This window comes from Polistes dominula, unplaced genomic scaffold (assembly GCF_049000335.1).
Source record: "Polistes dominula isolate Pdom_NZ unplaced genomic scaffold, Pdom_raw_medaka contig_22, whole genome shotgun sequence".
Classification (NCBI taxonomy): Eukaryota; Metazoa; Arthropoda; class Insecta; order Hymenoptera; family Vespidae; genus Polistes; species Polistes dominula.
In genome coordinates this window covers 3,593,372-3,612,405 of record NW_028300966.1, presented here as the reverse complement: position 1 = coordinate 3,612,405, position 19,034 = coordinate 3,593,372, and the positions used below count along the sequence as shown (strand labels likewise).

Sequence of the window (19,034 nt, the reverse complement as noted above, 5' to 3'; positions counted from 1 at the left end):
TAAATATTTTTAATTATCCTAGTTTCATGATCACTTTTAGATATGGATTGATTATCACGGATCATTTTGAATATAGTATTATATATAAATTTTTCACTATGTTTAATATTTTTTGAAGGAGTGATTATTCTCATTCATATATTAGTTATAATAATTATAATGTAGGAAAAAAAGACTAGTGTTAAGTTCTTTTCTTTATATTTTATTTTCTGGAAAAAGAAAACTCTATTCAGAGACTAAAAGAAAAGATTAGGAGGGCCATAAAACTATAAACAAACCTAAGAATTATCGAGATATATAGACGCGATGAATACCGTTTGTGCGGTGTCGGGACCTTTGAGAAGTTTCAGATTCCTATCTAAACACGTACGATACCATAAATAAATAACATTACGATATTCTAGATCAAATTTTTTTATGTCTAGTTTCCACTACCAAAAAAAACATAGGTTGTACCCATCGGTGGACCATGGAGTGAATCCTTATGCTATTGGTCAATAAAATTCATAATCTCCTTCCCTCTCCAAAGGGGTGTAGCTCATTTTTGATATAAATATGTGGAAAGAAGTAAGAAAATGTCCTTAGTGCTCAGTCTGTATCTGTCCTTAATTAGTTTTTAGTCTGTATCAGTCCTTAATCAGTCTTTAGTCTTCAATCCTTAGTTAGTCCGTCTGTATCTGTCTGTGTGTTATTTGTTATTCTGCAAATCAGTCTGTCGGTCTTATATTTGTAACCCTTTTGTATTCTGTATTTTTGTAACCACGTCACTTTTTGTAAACTTATGTAAATATCGCTCGACATCACATCATCATAATTTAATAAACTATATTTTATCAAGTTTAGTTTTATATTTCTCCCTGTCTGAACCCCCACAATAATCAATATCGATTTGAAGGTATTAGAAATTGTAAAAATAAGGATTATGTTTACTGTTCCGAATTTTTAACAAAAAAAAAACAAAAATAAATTCATCTTAAGACATGACGAAAGATTAATATATCTATAAGTACAAAGTGAATGTTATTTAAATAGAAAAATATTATTACATTTCTATTAAATAAATGATATACTTTCTTAAGGTCTCATCTTACTAATTATCCATGGAATGAAATCATACACTTTAGTATAAACGCCAGGAATATTAGTATGACCGCAAGGAGTAGGACCAAAGGATACGATTCCTACAGCTCTCCATATTTTATCACCATTAGGTAAATCCTGAAAATCCATAAGTGGTCCACCAGCATCACCACTACATGAATCTCTATCTTTTTCACCACCGGCACAAATTTGTTCTACACTTAAAGTTAGGTTCGTGAGATATCTGTACAAACTATTGCAACGATCCCGGTCAAAGAGTGGTACCGAAACTTTAAGCTTAACATTTGAAGATAAACTCGTCAAAGTTTTACCCCAGCCCGCTACATACAATATTTTATTGATTATAGAAGATCTAGGCAAACAAATAGGCTTAAAATAATAAGTCGAAACAATGTCTTTTGATAATCGCACTAATCCAATATCATAATAACGTTTGGTATTATATAGTTCGTATAGTTCATGTATGAATGATTCCTCGATCTCAACACTGATTGAACCATCAATACAAATGTTCTCGTTATCACGTTTAACACAATTCGTTGATGAACGCAGATCGTGCACTCCTAATCGTACACTTGACAATATCCACGTTGGACGTTCTATCAAACAATGTGCTGCAGTAAGAACATAACGTTTGCTTATAAGTGCTCCTAAGCATGGAGATACAGTATTGGTTCCTAAAAGTAATTATAACAGAAAAATGTGGATTACAAAAAACTATAACCTTGAACCTGTAGATAATAATATCTTAAATACAGGATTTGTTTAATATTTAAGAAAATAAATTTATCTTGCAAATTTTAATCATTACATTCAGTTAAGGTGCATAGCAAATCTTTAGGTTTGTCATTAGAAGGTTTAGATTCACATATTATTATTATTATTAAAATTACAATAATAATACTTACCATTATTATATTCCAATAATACCAACCATGGAAATTCGCCAAGGGTAGTAGTTGCTGATTCTAAATCTCGAGGTATCGGATCTCTACCACAATCACTTGGTAATAAGGAATTATCGAGTAATTTAATAATAGCGTCATTAATATTTACATTCTGTAATGTGCTTATTGAGGTTTCTGTAGATATTTCTAACGGTTTATTAAAATTGACATTAGACGAATTAATGTTAGGAGGACAGCATACGAGTGGAACTAGTCCATCGAAACCACATTGAGAACCCTTTAAATAGTCAATAGTTTCTTGACGAAGAGGTTTTTCTTCTAGTTTTTTTAATAATGGTGTACATTGATGTATGCTAATACAATTTCCAGCAATTCCATTTGGTGTAGTACAATTAGGTGAATCTGGATATTCTATGAAAAAAAAATATATTTTATGAATTTTCAAGAAATAAGAATTTGTCACATTTCTTTTAATATTTTGTATATTTATGATGGTGTTACGTATTCAAATGTAATTTCAATTTCGAAAGATTCGAATGTTAAGTCTTTTAACATAACCTTAACATTTGATGGTTCCATCTGACATACTAAATTATCTGAATAATATACCATATTTTATAATATAAGTATAAATATTTTACGTAATAATTTAATTTTTCATATGTATAATAGTTTATAAAACATATTTAATTAAAAATGCAATACTATAATTCTTTAAATCTATGTATCTCAAACACTGCAAATATAATTCTTTTATCAACGTTATAGATTATATTTAATTGCAACGATTCAAGTTTTAACGAATGTTTTCATAAATTAAACGTTAATAAGAATAAAAATAGGATATATTCTTTACTTACGTGCATTAACAATGCTAAACGATGATATATAAAAGGTAGCAACTGCAGTAAATAATAAATACATCCTTTTTATTTTATCTTTCTTAAGGAACGAAAAACAAACAGTACATTTCGTGATAACGAGTGTTTTTAATTTACCACTGATCTATTAACTAAGACTAAAGTCTCGGACAACTACTGAAATCACAAATGACAGTACAGCCGAAGAGCTCATGGTCAACTGGTATCTCCCACTATTTTGTTTATATTTCCGCCTTAATTATCTCTGATTTTATCCGCGAATTGTGCAATCAATAAATTTCTGATAATATTCACTGTTTCAATTTTTCCGCATATCTACTAAAATTGTATGCAACGAAACGTAAGAGAATTTCTTCATAATTAGTAACAACAAGTTCTTTCTTGTTAGAGGAACTATAAATTTTATGTTCATTTTGTTTTGTTGAACAATTTTATATTAAATTATTGCCAATAATTTATGCTATAATTTTTTTTTATGTAATCCATATTTAACTTTTAAGAAAGAGTCTTTTACAATTTTATGAATCGTTGTTTGATCATGCGAATTATTATATAGATGGATTAGTATCTCGTTTTTAAATTTGATTGGAAAGAATTTTACGACATTACATGTGAAACATAAAATGGAATTATAGTCAATTATCTATCATCTATTTATCTTTTCAATATTTTTATAATTCCTAGTTTTAATGATAACCTTTAGAAATGGATTGGTTATCACGGATCATTTTGAATATAGTATATATATAAATTTTTCACTTTGTTTAATATTTGTTGAGCGAGTGTTTATTCTCATTCATATATTGGTAATAATAATTATTATCAATGTCGACTTGTAGGTATTAAAAATTGTAAAAATAAGGATTATTTTTACTGTTTTGATGTTGTTACAAAAGAAAAACAAAGTGATTTTCTCCTAAAACATGACGAAAGATTAATTTATCATCATGTATAATGTGAATGCTATGTGAATAGAAAAAATGTAAAAAATTTGTATGTAATAAAAGATATACATCGTTAAGGTCTTATTTTACTAATTATCCATGGAATGAAATCGTACACTTTATTAGAAACACTAGGTCCACTGGATAAACCACAAGGAAAAGCACTGAACGATATGATTCCAACAGCTGTCCATATTTTGTCACCATTTGGTAAATTTTTAAATGTCATTAGTGGTCCACCTGAATCACCGCGACACGCACTTCTATTTTCCTCACCGCCAGCACAAATCTGTTCAAAACCTAATTTTAGGTTCCATCTTGATCTGTAAATTCTATAACACGAATCTTTGTCAACGAGTGGTAACGAAACTTTAAGCTTAACATTTGAAGATGAACTCGTTAAAGTTCCACCCCAACCAGCTGCGTACAATCTTTTATCGATTACAGAAGATCTAGGTAAACAAATAGGTTTAACATAATCAGTCGAAATTATGTCTCTTGATAATCGCACTAATCCTATGTCATATTCCCTATTTCTGGAAACCTGTAGGTATAATTCATGACTGATGGTTTCTTCGATCTCAACTGTTATCGGATCATCTGAGCATGTAATTACGTCATCATCGCGTTTAACGCAATCCTTAGTTGAATTTAGATCGTGCTCGCCTAATCTCACGTTTATTAATTTCCCATAGTTTATGTTATTCAAGCAATGAGCTGCAGTTAGAACATAACGGTTTGTAATAAGAGTTCCTGTGCAGTGATGTATTGTTTCATTTCCTAAAAAAAATTATTAAAGAAAAATGTGAATTTATAAATCTTATAAACATGAAATATTAAATAAAAAGATATTTAATTAGGGATTTCATTATTTTCAATGCACGTGAAATTATTTTACAAATGTGAATCAATATATTTAATTTTTTTTGTTCCCATAAGAAATTCTTAGATAAAATTTTGATTTTTGAATAATATAAAATAATAATAATAATAATGCTCACCATTTTTATATTCCAATAAGACCAACCATGGAAATTCACCAGGAGTTGTATCTGCAGCTGTCAAATCGCGAGGTATCGAATCTCTTCCACATTCACATGGTATCAAAGGATTATTAAGTAGTCTGATGATGGGATCATTATTATCTAGATTTTCCAATGTGCAATTTTGAACTTTTGTTTGTGGGTTATTCAACAAAATAGAAGATGAAACGGTTGAATTGAATTCGGTAGGACAGCATACCCAAGGATCGTGACCTTCTAAACCGCATTGAGATCTTTTTAAATAGTCAATAGTTTCTTGACGAAGAGGTTTCTCTTGAAGCATTGTTACCAATGGCAAACATTGACGTATGTTTATACAGCTTCCACCAGTTCCATTTGGTGTTAAGCAATTTGATTCAAGTTTTAAATGCTCTACAAAAAAAAAGACACATTTTATTCGGTTTAAAAAAATAAACGGAAATTCCAATCATCTTTTAATATTTTATATAATAATTTTGAAAATGATATATATGCATATGATAAATCAATTATGAAAAATTTGAATTAAGGCGTAGTTTATATCAACGTAAAATATAATATTATTTTCGGGTAAGTAATCTTAATAAAATGGAACAATAGTAGCATAATTTGATATTACATTTAAATGATAAAACTAATCATTTACGGGTAGTAGCAAAAAAATTTATTCAGTAAATATTAAAATAAAGTGATTAATTTATCAAATGAAAATATATAAAATACTTTAAGTTTATTATCTAATAAACGTTATTAATTATATTAAATTACACTAATAAAAATGTTTAAATATCTTATTGCAAGCTAAAACGAAAATACGAGTGAAAATAGCAAATATTTAATTACTTACGTGCATCAACAATACTAATCGATAATATGTAACTGATAGCAACAATGAATAAAAATAAATACATCCTTTTTATTAAATCTTTGTTAAACGACTAAAAGCAAATAATAAATTCCGTGCTTACGAAGAAGTTCAAGCATCGACTGGTATCACAGATGATTGTGTGACCGAGACCACGGTCAACTACTGTCCCCCACTCTTTGCATTTATATTTCCGACTAAATTACTTGAGACTGTGTTTACGTATCATACGTTTTTTCGACTTCTAACAATATTTTCTATTTCAATTTCGACTAATCTCTTCTAAAAAAATGTATGCAACAAAACGGACGAAATTTTAATCATGATTATTAATAACAAATTTTTCTTCAAAAACGTAACTACAAATTGAATATTTTTCCTTTTTTTTTAAGTGAAAACTTCTTTAGAATCGGGATGATTTGAAACTGGAAGCTCCATGGCTAGATGAAACGGACCAGTTTCTGCGAGCTAAGAAAAGAGAAAAAGAGACAAACATATATACATCTATAGCATTTAGCCTACGAGAGAATGAGATAGAATATAATATACAATTTTTCTTAATCTTTGTTTCATCTCTGTGCAATGCTGCGTAGTTCTCACACTTGGTTATTAAGCATTATATATATGCTTAGAAAATTATGCTAATGCACCAATCTAAACCTTAAATTGTTGCGACAAATCATAGAATAAAAAACTTTATTTAAAATCAAAACACTTTCAAAATTCAAAACATTTTATTTACAAAAAGTAGTCAATCGGATTTCGGTGGAAAATGGGCCGATATAGAATTTAACATAGATTCAAAACAGTCTCTATTCTTTTTCACCTGATGCTGTCGCCATAACCCTAACGAAACCCTGACGCAACCCTGACAATTGCTGTGTGCAATCAACAAGGTTGTTGTGTGTGAACAAGATTGCTCTTTATTGGCGAATTAGCGGAATTTTTGCTGCGGTGACGTTAATACGTAAGTACCCCTAATTTATTATATAATATTATTATAATATTATTTGTACTTTTAATTTGAAATTATTTATTTAATTATTAATCTAATTATAAAAATACGCGCCAGTTCATATGCAACCCTCCAGACAAACTTTGAAATGTTGCTTGCGAACGAACTACTGGGACGGAATTTTTTGCCGTCAAAACTGTTTATACACTTATGTATGACGGGTTGCCTATCTTTTGGGCAGAAAAAATTCTATCCCGACAGATGGCGCTCGAAAACAACATTTTCAAAGTGTGTATGGAGGGTTGCATTCATACAGGCGCAACTTTTTTATAATAATTACAAAGAAAATAAATAATAAAAATCTTTAAAAAATTTTTGCAAATCACATATTTTTATTAATAATGATAAAAATTGAACTCTTATATTGTATTTAATTTATGCATATTTTCAGAATAATATTTAGTATTTTATATGAAACCAAAATAAAAAATCATGTATGCAATCGCACACAAAAACACACATGTAAAACCGGGAGCAATAACTACGAAGCAAAACATAAAGAGGAGACCGAAAATAGGAAAAACTATATAGCTATATTCTGTCTCTGTCTCTGTCTCATTCTCTCGCAGGCTCAATCCTATATGTTTGTTTCATTTTCTCTTCCTACTAAGTATTAAGACCGTTTCTTTCCCCCACTGTATCGTCCGTTTCCTTTCCCCACTACATCATCGCATTTCATTCTTTCAAATCACACCCATTCTAAAAAAGTTTTCACTTCAATAAATATTTATCACTATAATTAGACGAACAATTAATATACCAATATATGAGTAGTTGATTCAATTTTAGTAGAAAAATGTTAAAAAATTTTATCAAATAAACGATACTCTTTCCTAAGGTCTCATCTTACTAATTATCCAAGGAATGAAATCATATACTTTAGTATAAACGCTAGGCAAATTAGTATGACCGCAAGTAGTAGGACCAAAGGATACGATTCCTATAGCTTTCCATATTTTATCACCATTGGGTAAATCCTGAAAATCCATAAGTGGTCCACCACCATCACCAAAGCATGCATCTCTATCTTTTTCACCACCGGCACAGATTTGCTCAAAGATTAGTGTTATGTTGTACATAAATTTATAAATTCTATTGCAGGAATCTTTGTCAAAGAATGGTACCGAAACTTTAAGCTTAACATTTGAAAACAGACTAGTCAAAGTTGAACCCCAACCAGCTGCGTACAATCTTCTATCGATTACAGAAGATCTAGGCAAACAAATAGGCTTAACATAATAAGTCGAAACAATGTCTCTTGATAAACGTATTAATCCGATATCATAATAATTATTTGCTAATTTATGTGAGAATAGTTCATGTATAAATGATTCCTCAATCTCAACTCTGATTGAACCATCCGAACATATATCCACGTCATCATGTTTAACACAATTCTGTGCTGAACGCAAATCATGCACTCCTAATCTTACTCTTGATAATTTCCATACAGAACTTTCTATCAAACAAGTAGCTCCAGTAAGAACATAACGTTTACTAATAAGTGCTCCTATGCATGGGTATATGGTACTGTTACCTGAAAGTAATTATAACAGAAATATGTGGATTATTAAAAACTATACACAGAACCTTTAGACAATAATATCTTAAATACAGGATTTGTTTAGCATTTAAGTTAATAAATTACTCTTGTAAATGTTAATAGTTACATTAAATTTTATTGAATAAAATATTCTTAGTCATATTATTAAAAAATCTGGATTTATGGATGATAATAAACTAGAATAATAATACTCACCATTATCATACTCCAATAATACCAACCATGGAAATTCGCCAAGGGTAGTATTTGCCGATTTTAAATCACGAGGTGTCGAATCTCTCCCGCAATCACTTGGTAACAGTGGATTATCGAGCAACTTGATGATAGCGTCATTATTATTTACATTCTCTAATGTGCTAATTGAAGTTTCTGTAGTTGTTACTAACGGTTTATTCAAATTTGGATTAGGCGAATTAATGTTAGGAGGGCAGCATACGTGTGGAACTAGTCCATCGAATCCACAATGATATCCTGTTATATAGTCAATAGTTTCTTGACGAAGAGGTTTTTCATCTAGTTTTTTTAATAATGGTGTACATTGATATATACTAATACAATATCCACCAATTCCATCTGGTGTACTACAATTGGATGATTTTAAATGTTCTATGGAAGAAAAATGCATTTTATGAGGTTCAAAGAAATCATAATTTTCTAATATTTTTTTATACACAATATTATATTATATTATTATATATATTCATACATAAAGTCGTTTTCGGAAGATTCGAATACTTACGCTGCTTACATAATCATAACGTATGATATTTTTATCCGAGATACTATATTATCTGAATAATATAAAATATCATCGTAATAAAAACATTTATATTTTACGTAATAATATAATTTTTTATTAAATAATTTAAAAAATTAATTTACTTCACAATAAAATACTATGATTTTTTTAAATACTGTAGATTAATTCTTTTAATAACCTTTATAAATTATATTCTATTACATCGATTTAAGTGCTAACAAATATATTTTATATATAAAACAAGGGTAAGAATAAAAATTACAAAAATTGAATTACTCACGTGCATTAATAGTACTAAACGATGATACGTAAAACGTAGTAAAGACGGAAAAAAATAAATACATCTTTAATATCGGATCTCCATTAAACGATCAAAAACAAAAAATACATTTTGTGCCTACAAATGTATTCGATTGATCATGGATCTCACCATTAATTCTGAAGAACCGAACAATAACTGGAATCACAAATGGTAGTACGGCCACAGCCATAATCAACTTGTGTTCCCCACTTTTGCATTTTTATATATCAGACTTAACCCCTTGGTCTACAATGAAGAATTTGACTCATGATAAGAAACTATGGCCAATAGCAAGAAGCACGTGTGTGAGTTGTTTGTTTTAATTGTTTGTTATATGCAATTAATTTTTTTAATTATATGCAATTCGACCATTTTACTATAGTATTGTAGGATTTTGCACGTAGGACAAGGGTTTAATTCTCTGAGTCCATATTTATCTACGTATTATGCATCTGTACAACTACTGATAACATTTTCTGTTTTGATTTCATCTCAATTTAGGAAAAGAACCATCTCTTCATCGAACAAGACTTTTTTTTCATAACAAATATTAATTGTAATACACGCGTAAGATTGATTTTTAAATAATATTTATATATTTGCAATTCTTCATTCCTCGATCTTTATAAATTAAAACCATAACTATACGAATAACCATATGTTAAATAAATAATACAACATATAATACAACATAATGAATAAGCATACATTGAATGTCCTTATTGTACACAAGCTGAAATACCGATCTGTATCTTAAAATAATTTATTTTGGTATAACTTTTTATATAAAAACCAAGTATACGCTGTTTTTTCATGTCTAAAAATTAGTCATTTGTCATCCTTGATTGTCTTTGTTATAGAAATATTTGTTAGCATCAAAACAAGTTTAATACTTATTAAGATAAGAATAATATAAATTATATTTGTTCACAAAAAAGGTATATTTATCAATATATTTCTAATATTAAAAAATTTGAAATCTGCCATTCTATTGTATTAAAATTTTTAATTTAAAGTCAGCATTTGTTAGAAACGTTTAAACAAATGTATTTCAGTTTAAACGTTCCAAGATATTTGTAAAGTAGATTAAAGTGTACAGTATATTTTAAATTACTGATAATTAATCGAAGGAAATGATTATTGTTATCTAAAAGCACCGAGTATAAGACCGATGTATCTATCCTCTTCTGAATCCACTGTTAGACTAGGTCATTGCTCTCTGTTAAAGTTCTTTTGATAAATGTTGTTTACATGACTTTCCTAACGTTGCGCATGTATATAACGGGAATAATATTTCTAATAAATAGAATTTAACATTAGAACGTTCTAATTTTTGCATTTTTTGCATATTAATGTAATTATTTTATTCTTCTATCCTTTTGCGCATCGATGACTTCGAAGGTAAAATTTTCTCGTAATATAAGTAGAGAGCATTAGAATATTAAAATAATTGTCAATTATCAATGCAAATGTCTATTGTTATCTACAAGCACGGAATATAAGATCTACGTACCATCCTCATCGAAATTCACCGTTAGATTAGCAACTTGTCCTCTGTTAAAGTTCTTTTGTTAAATGTTGTTTATATGACTATCTGAAGAATGAATTCTATTTATTATGCATATATGTAATTATTTTAAATAACTGTCTTGTGATCACTTCGAGTAAAAGAAGAAATAAAATGACTTAATTAATAGAAAGAGACTCTCCGAATGGGAAAATCCTCTGAGGTCATCGCGTAACAAACTGAACCGTGAACTGATTATGACTAACATTTGTACTATTTTTCGAGATAGAAATGAAGCTGTCTAGCTCACTGATCTATTTATATTCGTTGAAAATTTCCAAACGACCTTCGTTGAAAAAATACATTCAATTCGTGAGATTAAAAACATTGCAGATTTAAATAAATGCAGAAATTCTCAAGTTCTAGCAAGGATTATATCATATATATCATTCCAAATTAACATATAATATTTCAAGCAATGATTAAATAAACATACAATACTGAGAATAAAGTAAATAATTTGAAGAATATCAATGATTTTCATAAGTGTAAAATAAGTTGTATTATTATTTTTCTTCTTTCTAACATTTTTATTGACATTCTAAATTGAACAATAATCTTAAATACATGAATTAATTATCTTTAATGCTTTTTAAATATGTATATACAATTTTCTCACAATTTATTATTTTTATATTAGGAACAATATGAATGAACAATGTTTAATTCTATAAAAAATAGTAAAAAAAAAAAATGAAGAAATAATTATTTCTTCAAAGACAGTATAACAATTATTTTATAATTACTTAAATTAACAAAAACAAATAATATAACAATCTGTACAAAGTGAATATTATTAAAATACACAAATTTTAAATAATTGTCTATAAATAAAAAAATATTTTCAAAGTCTTATATTATTAATTATCCATGGAATAAAATCGAAAACTTTTGTATAAATACCAGGCCAACCTGGTATACCACAAGGTACAGTACCATAAGACACAATTCCTTCTACTGTCCATATTCTATCACCATTTGATAAATCTTGAAAACCCATAAGTGGTCCACCGGCATCACCGCTACATAAAGATTTATCTGTTTCACCACCAGCACAAATTTGTTTGAAATTAAATGTGACATTAGGTTTTTTATAAATTCTAGCACAATCATCTTTGTCAACGAGTGGTAACGAAACTTTAAGTTTGACATCAGATGATGCATTGGTCAAAGTAGCACCCCAACCAGCTGTATACAATCTTCTATTTACTGTAGAAGATCTAGGCAAACAAATAGGCTTAATGTAATTAGTCGAAACTATGTCTCTTGATAATCGCAATAATCCGATATCATATTCATTATTATCGGATCTTCGTACGTATAATTCATGTGGTATTTGTTTCTCGATTTTAACTGTAATCGGATCATCGGAGCATGTAACTACATCATTATGTTTAACACAATCCTTTGATGAACTAATATCGTACTCGCCTAATCGTACGTTTGACAATATCCCAATTCGTTGATGTAATAAGCAATGAGCTGCTGTAAGCACGTAACGTTTCGTAATAAGAACTCCTAAACAAGCAAATGTTGTTTTGCTACCTGAACAAAATTATTAGAAAAATATATAAAATTTTAGAAATTTTTTTAATTTATATATATAATAATAATATATTTAATTAAAGATTTGTTGAAATCAATTTATTTTGCAAAATGCAAAATCTTTATATACAATTTTATTTGCATAATAAGCATTTAGATTCATTATTAAATGGATTTTCGAATAATATAAAATAATGCTCACCATCATCATATTCCAATAGAGCCAACCATGGAAACTCGTCAAGGGCGGTATCTCGTACTTCCAAATTTCGAGCTATCGAATCACGGCCGCATTCTCTTGATAGTAAAGGATTATCAAGTAAACTGATGATAGGGTCATTATTATTATTCATATTCTCCAATGTACTATTTTGAACTTTTGTAGATGGGAAGTTGACCGGAGTAAAAAATGGATTGTTCAAATTAGATTCAGTAGGACAGCATACATGAGGATCGTGACCTTCAAATCCACAATTTGATCGTTTCAAATATTCTATAGTTTCGGATCGAACAGGTTTCTCTTGGAGCATTACTGCCAATGACATACACTCACTTATACTGATACAACTTCCAACAGTTCCATTTGGTGTATTGCAATCGCGTGATTTTAAATTTTCTACGAATAAAAAATATCTTTTATAATATTTCAAGAAATCAAAATCTTCTCTAATCTTCTTTTCATATTTTTTTATAATAATATATTATATTCATATATAAATTCGAATTATAACGTTGTTTACATCATCGCAATGTACGATATTCTCTTCGAACGTATTATATAATTTAAATAAAATAAAATATTACTATACTTAGTTGTTGCTTTTTTTTTCCAACGTTATGAATTAAATTTAAATTACAAGAATTCAAGTGTTAACGAATCATTTCATAATCTCAACGAAGATACGAATAAAAATTGCAAATATTTAATTACTTACGTGCATCGACAATACTAAACGAAGATACATAAAAGATAACAACAATGGAAAAAAATAAATACATCCTTAATATCGAATTTTTGTCAAACGATTAAAAACAAATAACGAATTACATGTCTACGAAGAAGTCTGAGCATCGACTGGCATCAGAAATGATAGTGAAATCGTATCCATGGTCAACTACTGTCCCCCACTACTGACATTGATATTTACGACTAAATTACCTGAGTCTGTGTGTGTGTGTATGTGTTTTGCGTATTATATGGTTTCTCAACTTCTTTAACTATATTTTTTTTATTTTGATTTCGACTCATCTATTCGAACAATCTATGCAACGAAGCGAACAAGATTTTCCCCATGATTATTATTAAGTTTTCCTCGTTACAAGATCTTAAAACTGTGTGTTGTTATTACATCTTTTTTTTTATTACGCATATGTCTAATTATTAAAATTTTACGAGTGATTATTGTTTCTTGTCATACATCAAATGACGTCGGAATGGACTACAGATTTCGTAACAGTGGGAAAATCCGAGAATCAACTGGCATTAATAATGACGAAGAAACCGAATACATTTTTAATTATCATCATCAATGATTTTACTTTACTATCAATATTTTGTATGACTTAAAATTGAACTATAAAATATGGAAATGTACCGTTAACAACGTCGGTTTACAATGAATGCTTACTATTGTTCATTTATAAGTTCGTATATATAGGAGATAATAAATAAATAAAAATATCATATTATACTTACGAAAAAAATAAAAATAAAAAAGGAACGAATTTTTCTTCTTTTGAAATCAATAGAAACAATATGAATTATTCCTTAAATTATAAAAGAAGGATTAATATAATAATAATAATAATAATATAATAATAAAATATATATATAATAAGATTACAGTAAATGCTACAGTTTTAAGCATAAGTTCTTATATAATTAATTTGTCACCACTCCGTGCGGAAAGTGTCAACTTTCCGCCCGCTGTGCAAAACGAAGTTGCCGCTTTCCGCCTACGTCGAACAGAAAAAAAGTATACACACCATGGGCAATAAATAAGAAAACCTCAGAGCACATGTTTATTGACCTCGGCTTCGCCTCGGACATTACATGTGCTCTGAAACATTTCTTACTTTACCGCCCTAGGTATGTAATATACTAATAGTTGCCTCTGTTGATCTATTATATTCTGGCAGTTATTTTTTCTTCTATAATTTTCTTCAAATATTTATTAAATAATTTCTTGTAAAAAAATAACTTCTCATACTTAACATTAGTTATTTCGAATTATTCATCAATTTAACTTAAGTACGTCATTTATCAAGGAGGAAAAAGGTAAGACGAAAAAAAAAATTATAAATGATACGAAGTCACAACATGGCAAAACAAATGTTGACCATGGTTATCTTATGGTTTTAAGTTACCGACTATCCATGGAACATAATCATAAACTTTGGTATAAACGCCAGGCCAACCTTGCAAACCGCAAGGTGTTGGACCAAAGGATACGACTCCTACAGTTGTCCATAATTCAGCACCACCAAGTGTAGGTATACGGGTTACGAGTGGTCCACCAGAATCTCCTCTGCACGAATCTTTACCTTTAGTACCACCTGCACAGATTTGTCCATAACCAAGTTTAATATTAACTTGATTATATGTCCTAGCGCAATTATCCTTTTCGGCCAATGGCAACGATAATTTAAGTTTAATGTTTGACGATGAATTGAACTCGGTTGTACCCCAACCAGCTACGAACAATTGACCGTCCAACGATTCCGATCGTGGCAAACAAATAGGCTTAATATAATTAGTCGAATTAATGTCTCTTGACAATCTCAACATTGCAATGTCATATTTCTGATCTCTCGATCTTGGATTGTATTGTTCATGTACAATTTGTTCTTCAATTCCAACCGTAATCGGGTCATCGGAGCATATAACTACGTCGTTGGATGTAATGCAATCTTGTTCAGAACTAGTATCGTATTCGCCTAATCGTACGTTTCTTAACGACCACGTTGAAGGTAAATCTTTTCCCTTTAAACAATGTGCTGCAGTTAGCACGTAACGTTTACTAATGAGAACTCCTCCGCACGCAGTGGTGTGTCCTCTTGCTAAAAAAAAAAAATAATTATTATTATAAAGAAAGATCAACATCTTTCTTCTCCTCAAAATTTTTATCTGAATACATGCTTTATTTTTAAAATAATATTTGATAATAAATTGAATTAATTAAATAATTACTTACGATGTTGATATTCCAACAAAGCCATCCATGGAAATTCTTCAAGGGCAGTAGGCGTTCCTCCAATAATTCGAAATATCAAATCTTTACCGCATTCGCTTGGTAACAAAGGATTATTGAGTAAATTGTCGATTAATTCTGCCTTGTTTCCAGTTTCCAATGGGTTATCTGTAGATGGTATGTTATCTCGAGAAGATGGTAAATCAATTTGATTTGATCCGGCGGGACAACATACTCGTGGATTTTGGCCTTCAAAACCGCATTGAGATTGTCTTAAATAATTCTCACTTTCTGGGAGAAGAGGCCTGTTTTGCAACAATTTTATTAACGGTATACACTGACGTATGTTAATACAACTTCCAGCAACTCCATTTGGTGTAGTACAATCGAATGATTCTACGACAAAATATAAAATAAAACACATTTGAGATAACTTTCCCAAAAAAAAATCTAGAATTCCCCAATGTACTTTTTGTATTCTTTATAATAATCTTAATGATGATAATGTGCATACGTAGAATCAGTTATTAAAGATTCGAAATATGACCTAACTGACATCATCGTAATTTATAATATATCGTTCTGACAAGTAATATAAATAAAATCAAATAATATTCACATAAATCCGACTACACGTAATATATCGAACAAGATTGAAATAGATAATATTGTATATAACGTTTTAATTACTACGGAATTTTTCCACAAAATTATTTTCATCGTATCCGGCTTTGTATTCGCAACTATTAGTTAAGGAAAAAATAAGAAATCATGATAAATTATTTAAATCTGTCAAACATATTAGAATTTAATGTGTACAAATACACATATGTAATCATTAAAATAAGATTGTATATGTTATTGGAAATTGTTAGCATTGATGACTTCATAAACGGAATGCTGATTTCGCCATCTTTTCAGATTAATATTTTTATTTTGCATTCTTAAACGTTATAATAATAATAATAATAATAATAATAATAATAATTTTGATTTTATTTAACGCATTAAAAAATATAAAAATTTTCTTTTTAATCGACAAATAACGCGCATACTTGTTTGTAATTATTTTATTTTAACGTCTAATGTGAATATATCAATACAAATATTTGTTATAACGATTCTTTTGATAAACCAAACAAAAGAAATGAATAAAAATAGAAAATATTCAATTACTTACGTGCATCTCCGATATTATACGTTGATAAGTAAAGTATAGTAATCACAGTGACAAATAAATACATCCTTAATATCGGATCTTTATTAAACAATTAAAAGCAAACAATGTATTCCGTGTCTTTACGAATAACTTGGATTAATTGTGGATCTCGTCGTTAAGCTTGCCGTCCCGGGCATCAACTGACATCGCAAATGATAGTGTGACCGAAGTCATGGTCAACTACTGTCCCTCCCCACTATTGCATTTATATTTCCAACTAAATTGCCTGAGGCTATATTTACGTATCATACGTTTTCTCAATTTCTGACAATATTTCCTACTTCGAATTTGGTTAATATCCTCTAAAATTGCAGGCAACTAAACGAACAAGAATTCTTTCATAATTAATATTAATAAAGTTTTTCTCATTACACGAACTGAAAACTACATTTTTATTTTTGTTTTTAGAATTTAATAAATAATTATATTATGATACATATATATAAATTTATGCTATAATCATTTTTGTTATTACATATATATATTTAATTATTTAAGATACTATCTTTTATAATTTCATAAATTGTTGCTACGTCATGTGTAAATATATATATATGTTTGTGTGTGTGTGTGTGTGTACTCGTTCTAGATTAGAATATTTGTAATTTCCCGCTATATATTTTTCTTTGTAATTTAAAAAAAAAATTTCAATGACTGGGCATGGACTTTTTACCGAATGAATTAATTATGCAAATTTTCTGGATATTTGAATAGCAAACTCATAATAAATACAACTTTCCTTATGAATTTTTCTTTTATTCCGTTTTATTATGTCATAGTTAAAAAGAAATGTATTAATGTATATCATTATATGGACTTTTTATAAATTAATATTGTTAAGTATCCAGTTAATGTAACGTGATACTCTAGTGTAAACACCTGGACTTGTTGTATTACCACATTCTTTTACCCCAAATGAAACTATTCCAATGAGATAATATTTTGGTAATTCGTCAACAGTTTCAACTTTCATCAAAGGTCCACCGCTATCCCCGTTGCAGGAATCTTCACCAATAATACCCCCAACGCATATTTGTTGATCACTTATTTTAGCACGGTTTTTATAACTTTCTATACATTTCTCAGTATCTTGGATCGGCATCATAACCGTTTGAAGCAATTTACTGCTTCTCAATGTCTCTGTCAATAAAGTTTTCGAATTAGAAGAAAGAAAACCAGAAAAAAGAACAAAATATCTTTACCAATATCGTTTATTCCCCAACCAGCAACTATCGCCATTTCACCGATATAATTTTTCTCAAGCAAATTACCGTGTGGCATGCAAATCGGTATTACAAACTCTATACGAATATAATAACGTTAGATAATATAAAATTAAATTTGATATAAATAGTGAAATCATTTAATCAAATGTCATTTTACTTACCATTGTAAACAGCAGGTTTATCTAAACGTATGATTGCTATGTCATTTCTAAATCTCGGACGATCATAATCTTCATGAACATTGATAAATGCTATTTGAAAATCTTGAACTGGTTCAGCACAAAATTCTTCTTCGCAATCTGGATCCGTCAATGTATTGTGTTCCCCTAATCGAATGCTAACAATAGTCAGCCTTTTTACATCATTGAAGTAAATAAAATTAATGATACATGAAATCATAAAAGAAAAATGTATAAGTTATAAGATTTGTAAAATAATTAAAATGATAATTAAATAATTGTATAATCAAATAATTTACCAATTCGGTAAATTTGTCACGCAATGCGCTGCTGTTAAGACGTGATATTTGTTAATCAAGGAACCACCGCATTTATAAACTAATTGTTTAATATTAACCAGATTAGATTTAGATATAGAATATCCTATTCTCGCAATCCACGGATATGCACCCATACTTGCGTTTTTACCACCTATTATACGATCTGCATTGGAATTGCCACATTTGTCATGATCTAGGAGTGACCAATTCAAATGATTCATCACATCAACTGTTAATCAGAATTATAATTATTGAATAGTTTCAAATATTTTATTTCTTTATTACTATTATTATTAATAACAATTTGCATACCATCCGATGAATCAATCAAATGAATGTGAAGACTAAACGAGAGTAAAATTAGAAGTAACATTGTCTAAAACAATTTAAAAAATACATAAATTGTTTATTAATATTTTCTACGAA

The 19,034-nt window shown here is 28.9% G+C and overlaps 5 protein-coding genes across 5 annotated transcripts; all 5 read right to left on the bottom strand.

Annotated features, from left to right (window-relative positions):
- Positions 1-181: 181 nt before the first annotated feature.
- Positions 182-5,863, bottom strand: LOC107063622 (ovochymase-2). The gene is made up of 6 exons (XM_089173121.1): positions 5,704-5,863; positions 4,836-5,249; positions 3,911-4,614; positions 2,870-3,014; positions 2,010-2,420; positions 182-1,778 (listed from the first exon to the last, which is right to left on the bottom strand). Exons 1-6 carry the CDS (start codon positions 5,765-5,767, stop codon positions 1,075-1,077), a joined length of 2,442 nt encoding a protein of 813 aa, XP_089029247.1. The 5' UTR covers positions 5,768-5,863; the 3' UTR covers positions 182-1,074.
- Positions 5,864-7,120: 1,257 nt separating this feature from the next.
- LOC149032462 (phenoloxidase-activating enzyme 1-like) lies at positions 7,121-8,925 on the bottom strand. The gene is made up of 2 exons (XM_089173120.1): positions 8,496-8,925; positions 7,121-8,273 (listed from the first exon to the last, which is right to left on the bottom strand). The coding sequence occupies exons 1-2, from the start codon at positions 8,923-8,925 to the stop codon at positions 7,570-7,572; spliced, it is 1,134 nt and encodes a 377-aa protein (XP_089029246.1). The 3' UTR covers positions 7,121-7,569.
- A 2,716-nt stretch (positions 8,926-11,641) lies between these two features.
- On the bottom strand, positions 11,642-14,146 carry LOC107063677 (phenoloxidase-activating enzyme 1). Its single transcript, XM_015315632.2, has 3 exons — positions 13,409-14,146; positions 12,676-13,089; positions 11,642-12,473 (listed from the first exon to the last, which is right to left on the bottom strand). Exons 1-3 carry the CDS (start codon positions 13,470-13,472, stop codon positions 11,773-11,775), a joined length of 1,179 nt encoding a protein of 392 aa, XP_015171118.1. The 5' UTR covers positions 13,473-14,146; the 3' UTR covers positions 11,642-11,772.
- A 140-nt stretch (positions 14,147-14,286) lies between these two features.
- Positions 14,287-16,985, bottom strand: LOC107063621 (CLIP domain-containing serine protease HP8). The gene is made up of 3 exons (XM_015315528.2): positions 16,845-16,985; positions 15,668-16,060; positions 14,287-15,533 (listed from the first exon to the last, which is right to left on the bottom strand). Exons 1-3 carry the CDS (start codon positions 16,906-16,908, stop codon positions 14,824-14,826), a joined length of 1,167 nt encoding a protein of 388 aa, XP_015171014.2. The 5' UTR covers positions 16,909-16,985; the 3' UTR covers positions 14,287-14,823.
- Positions 16,846-18,981, bottom strand: LOC149032461 (CLIP domain-containing serine protease HP8-like). The gene is made up of 5 exons (XM_089173119.1): positions 18,921-18,981; positions 18,588-18,837; positions 18,271-18,446; positions 18,086-18,184; positions 16,846-18,023 (listed from the first exon to the last, which is right to left on the bottom strand). The coding sequence occupies exons 1-5, from the start codon at positions 18,979-18,981 to the stop codon at positions 17,704-17,706; spliced, it is 906 nt and encodes a 301-aa protein (XP_089029245.1). The 3' UTR covers positions 16,846-17,703.
- Positions 18,982-19,034: the final 53 nt, after the last annotated feature.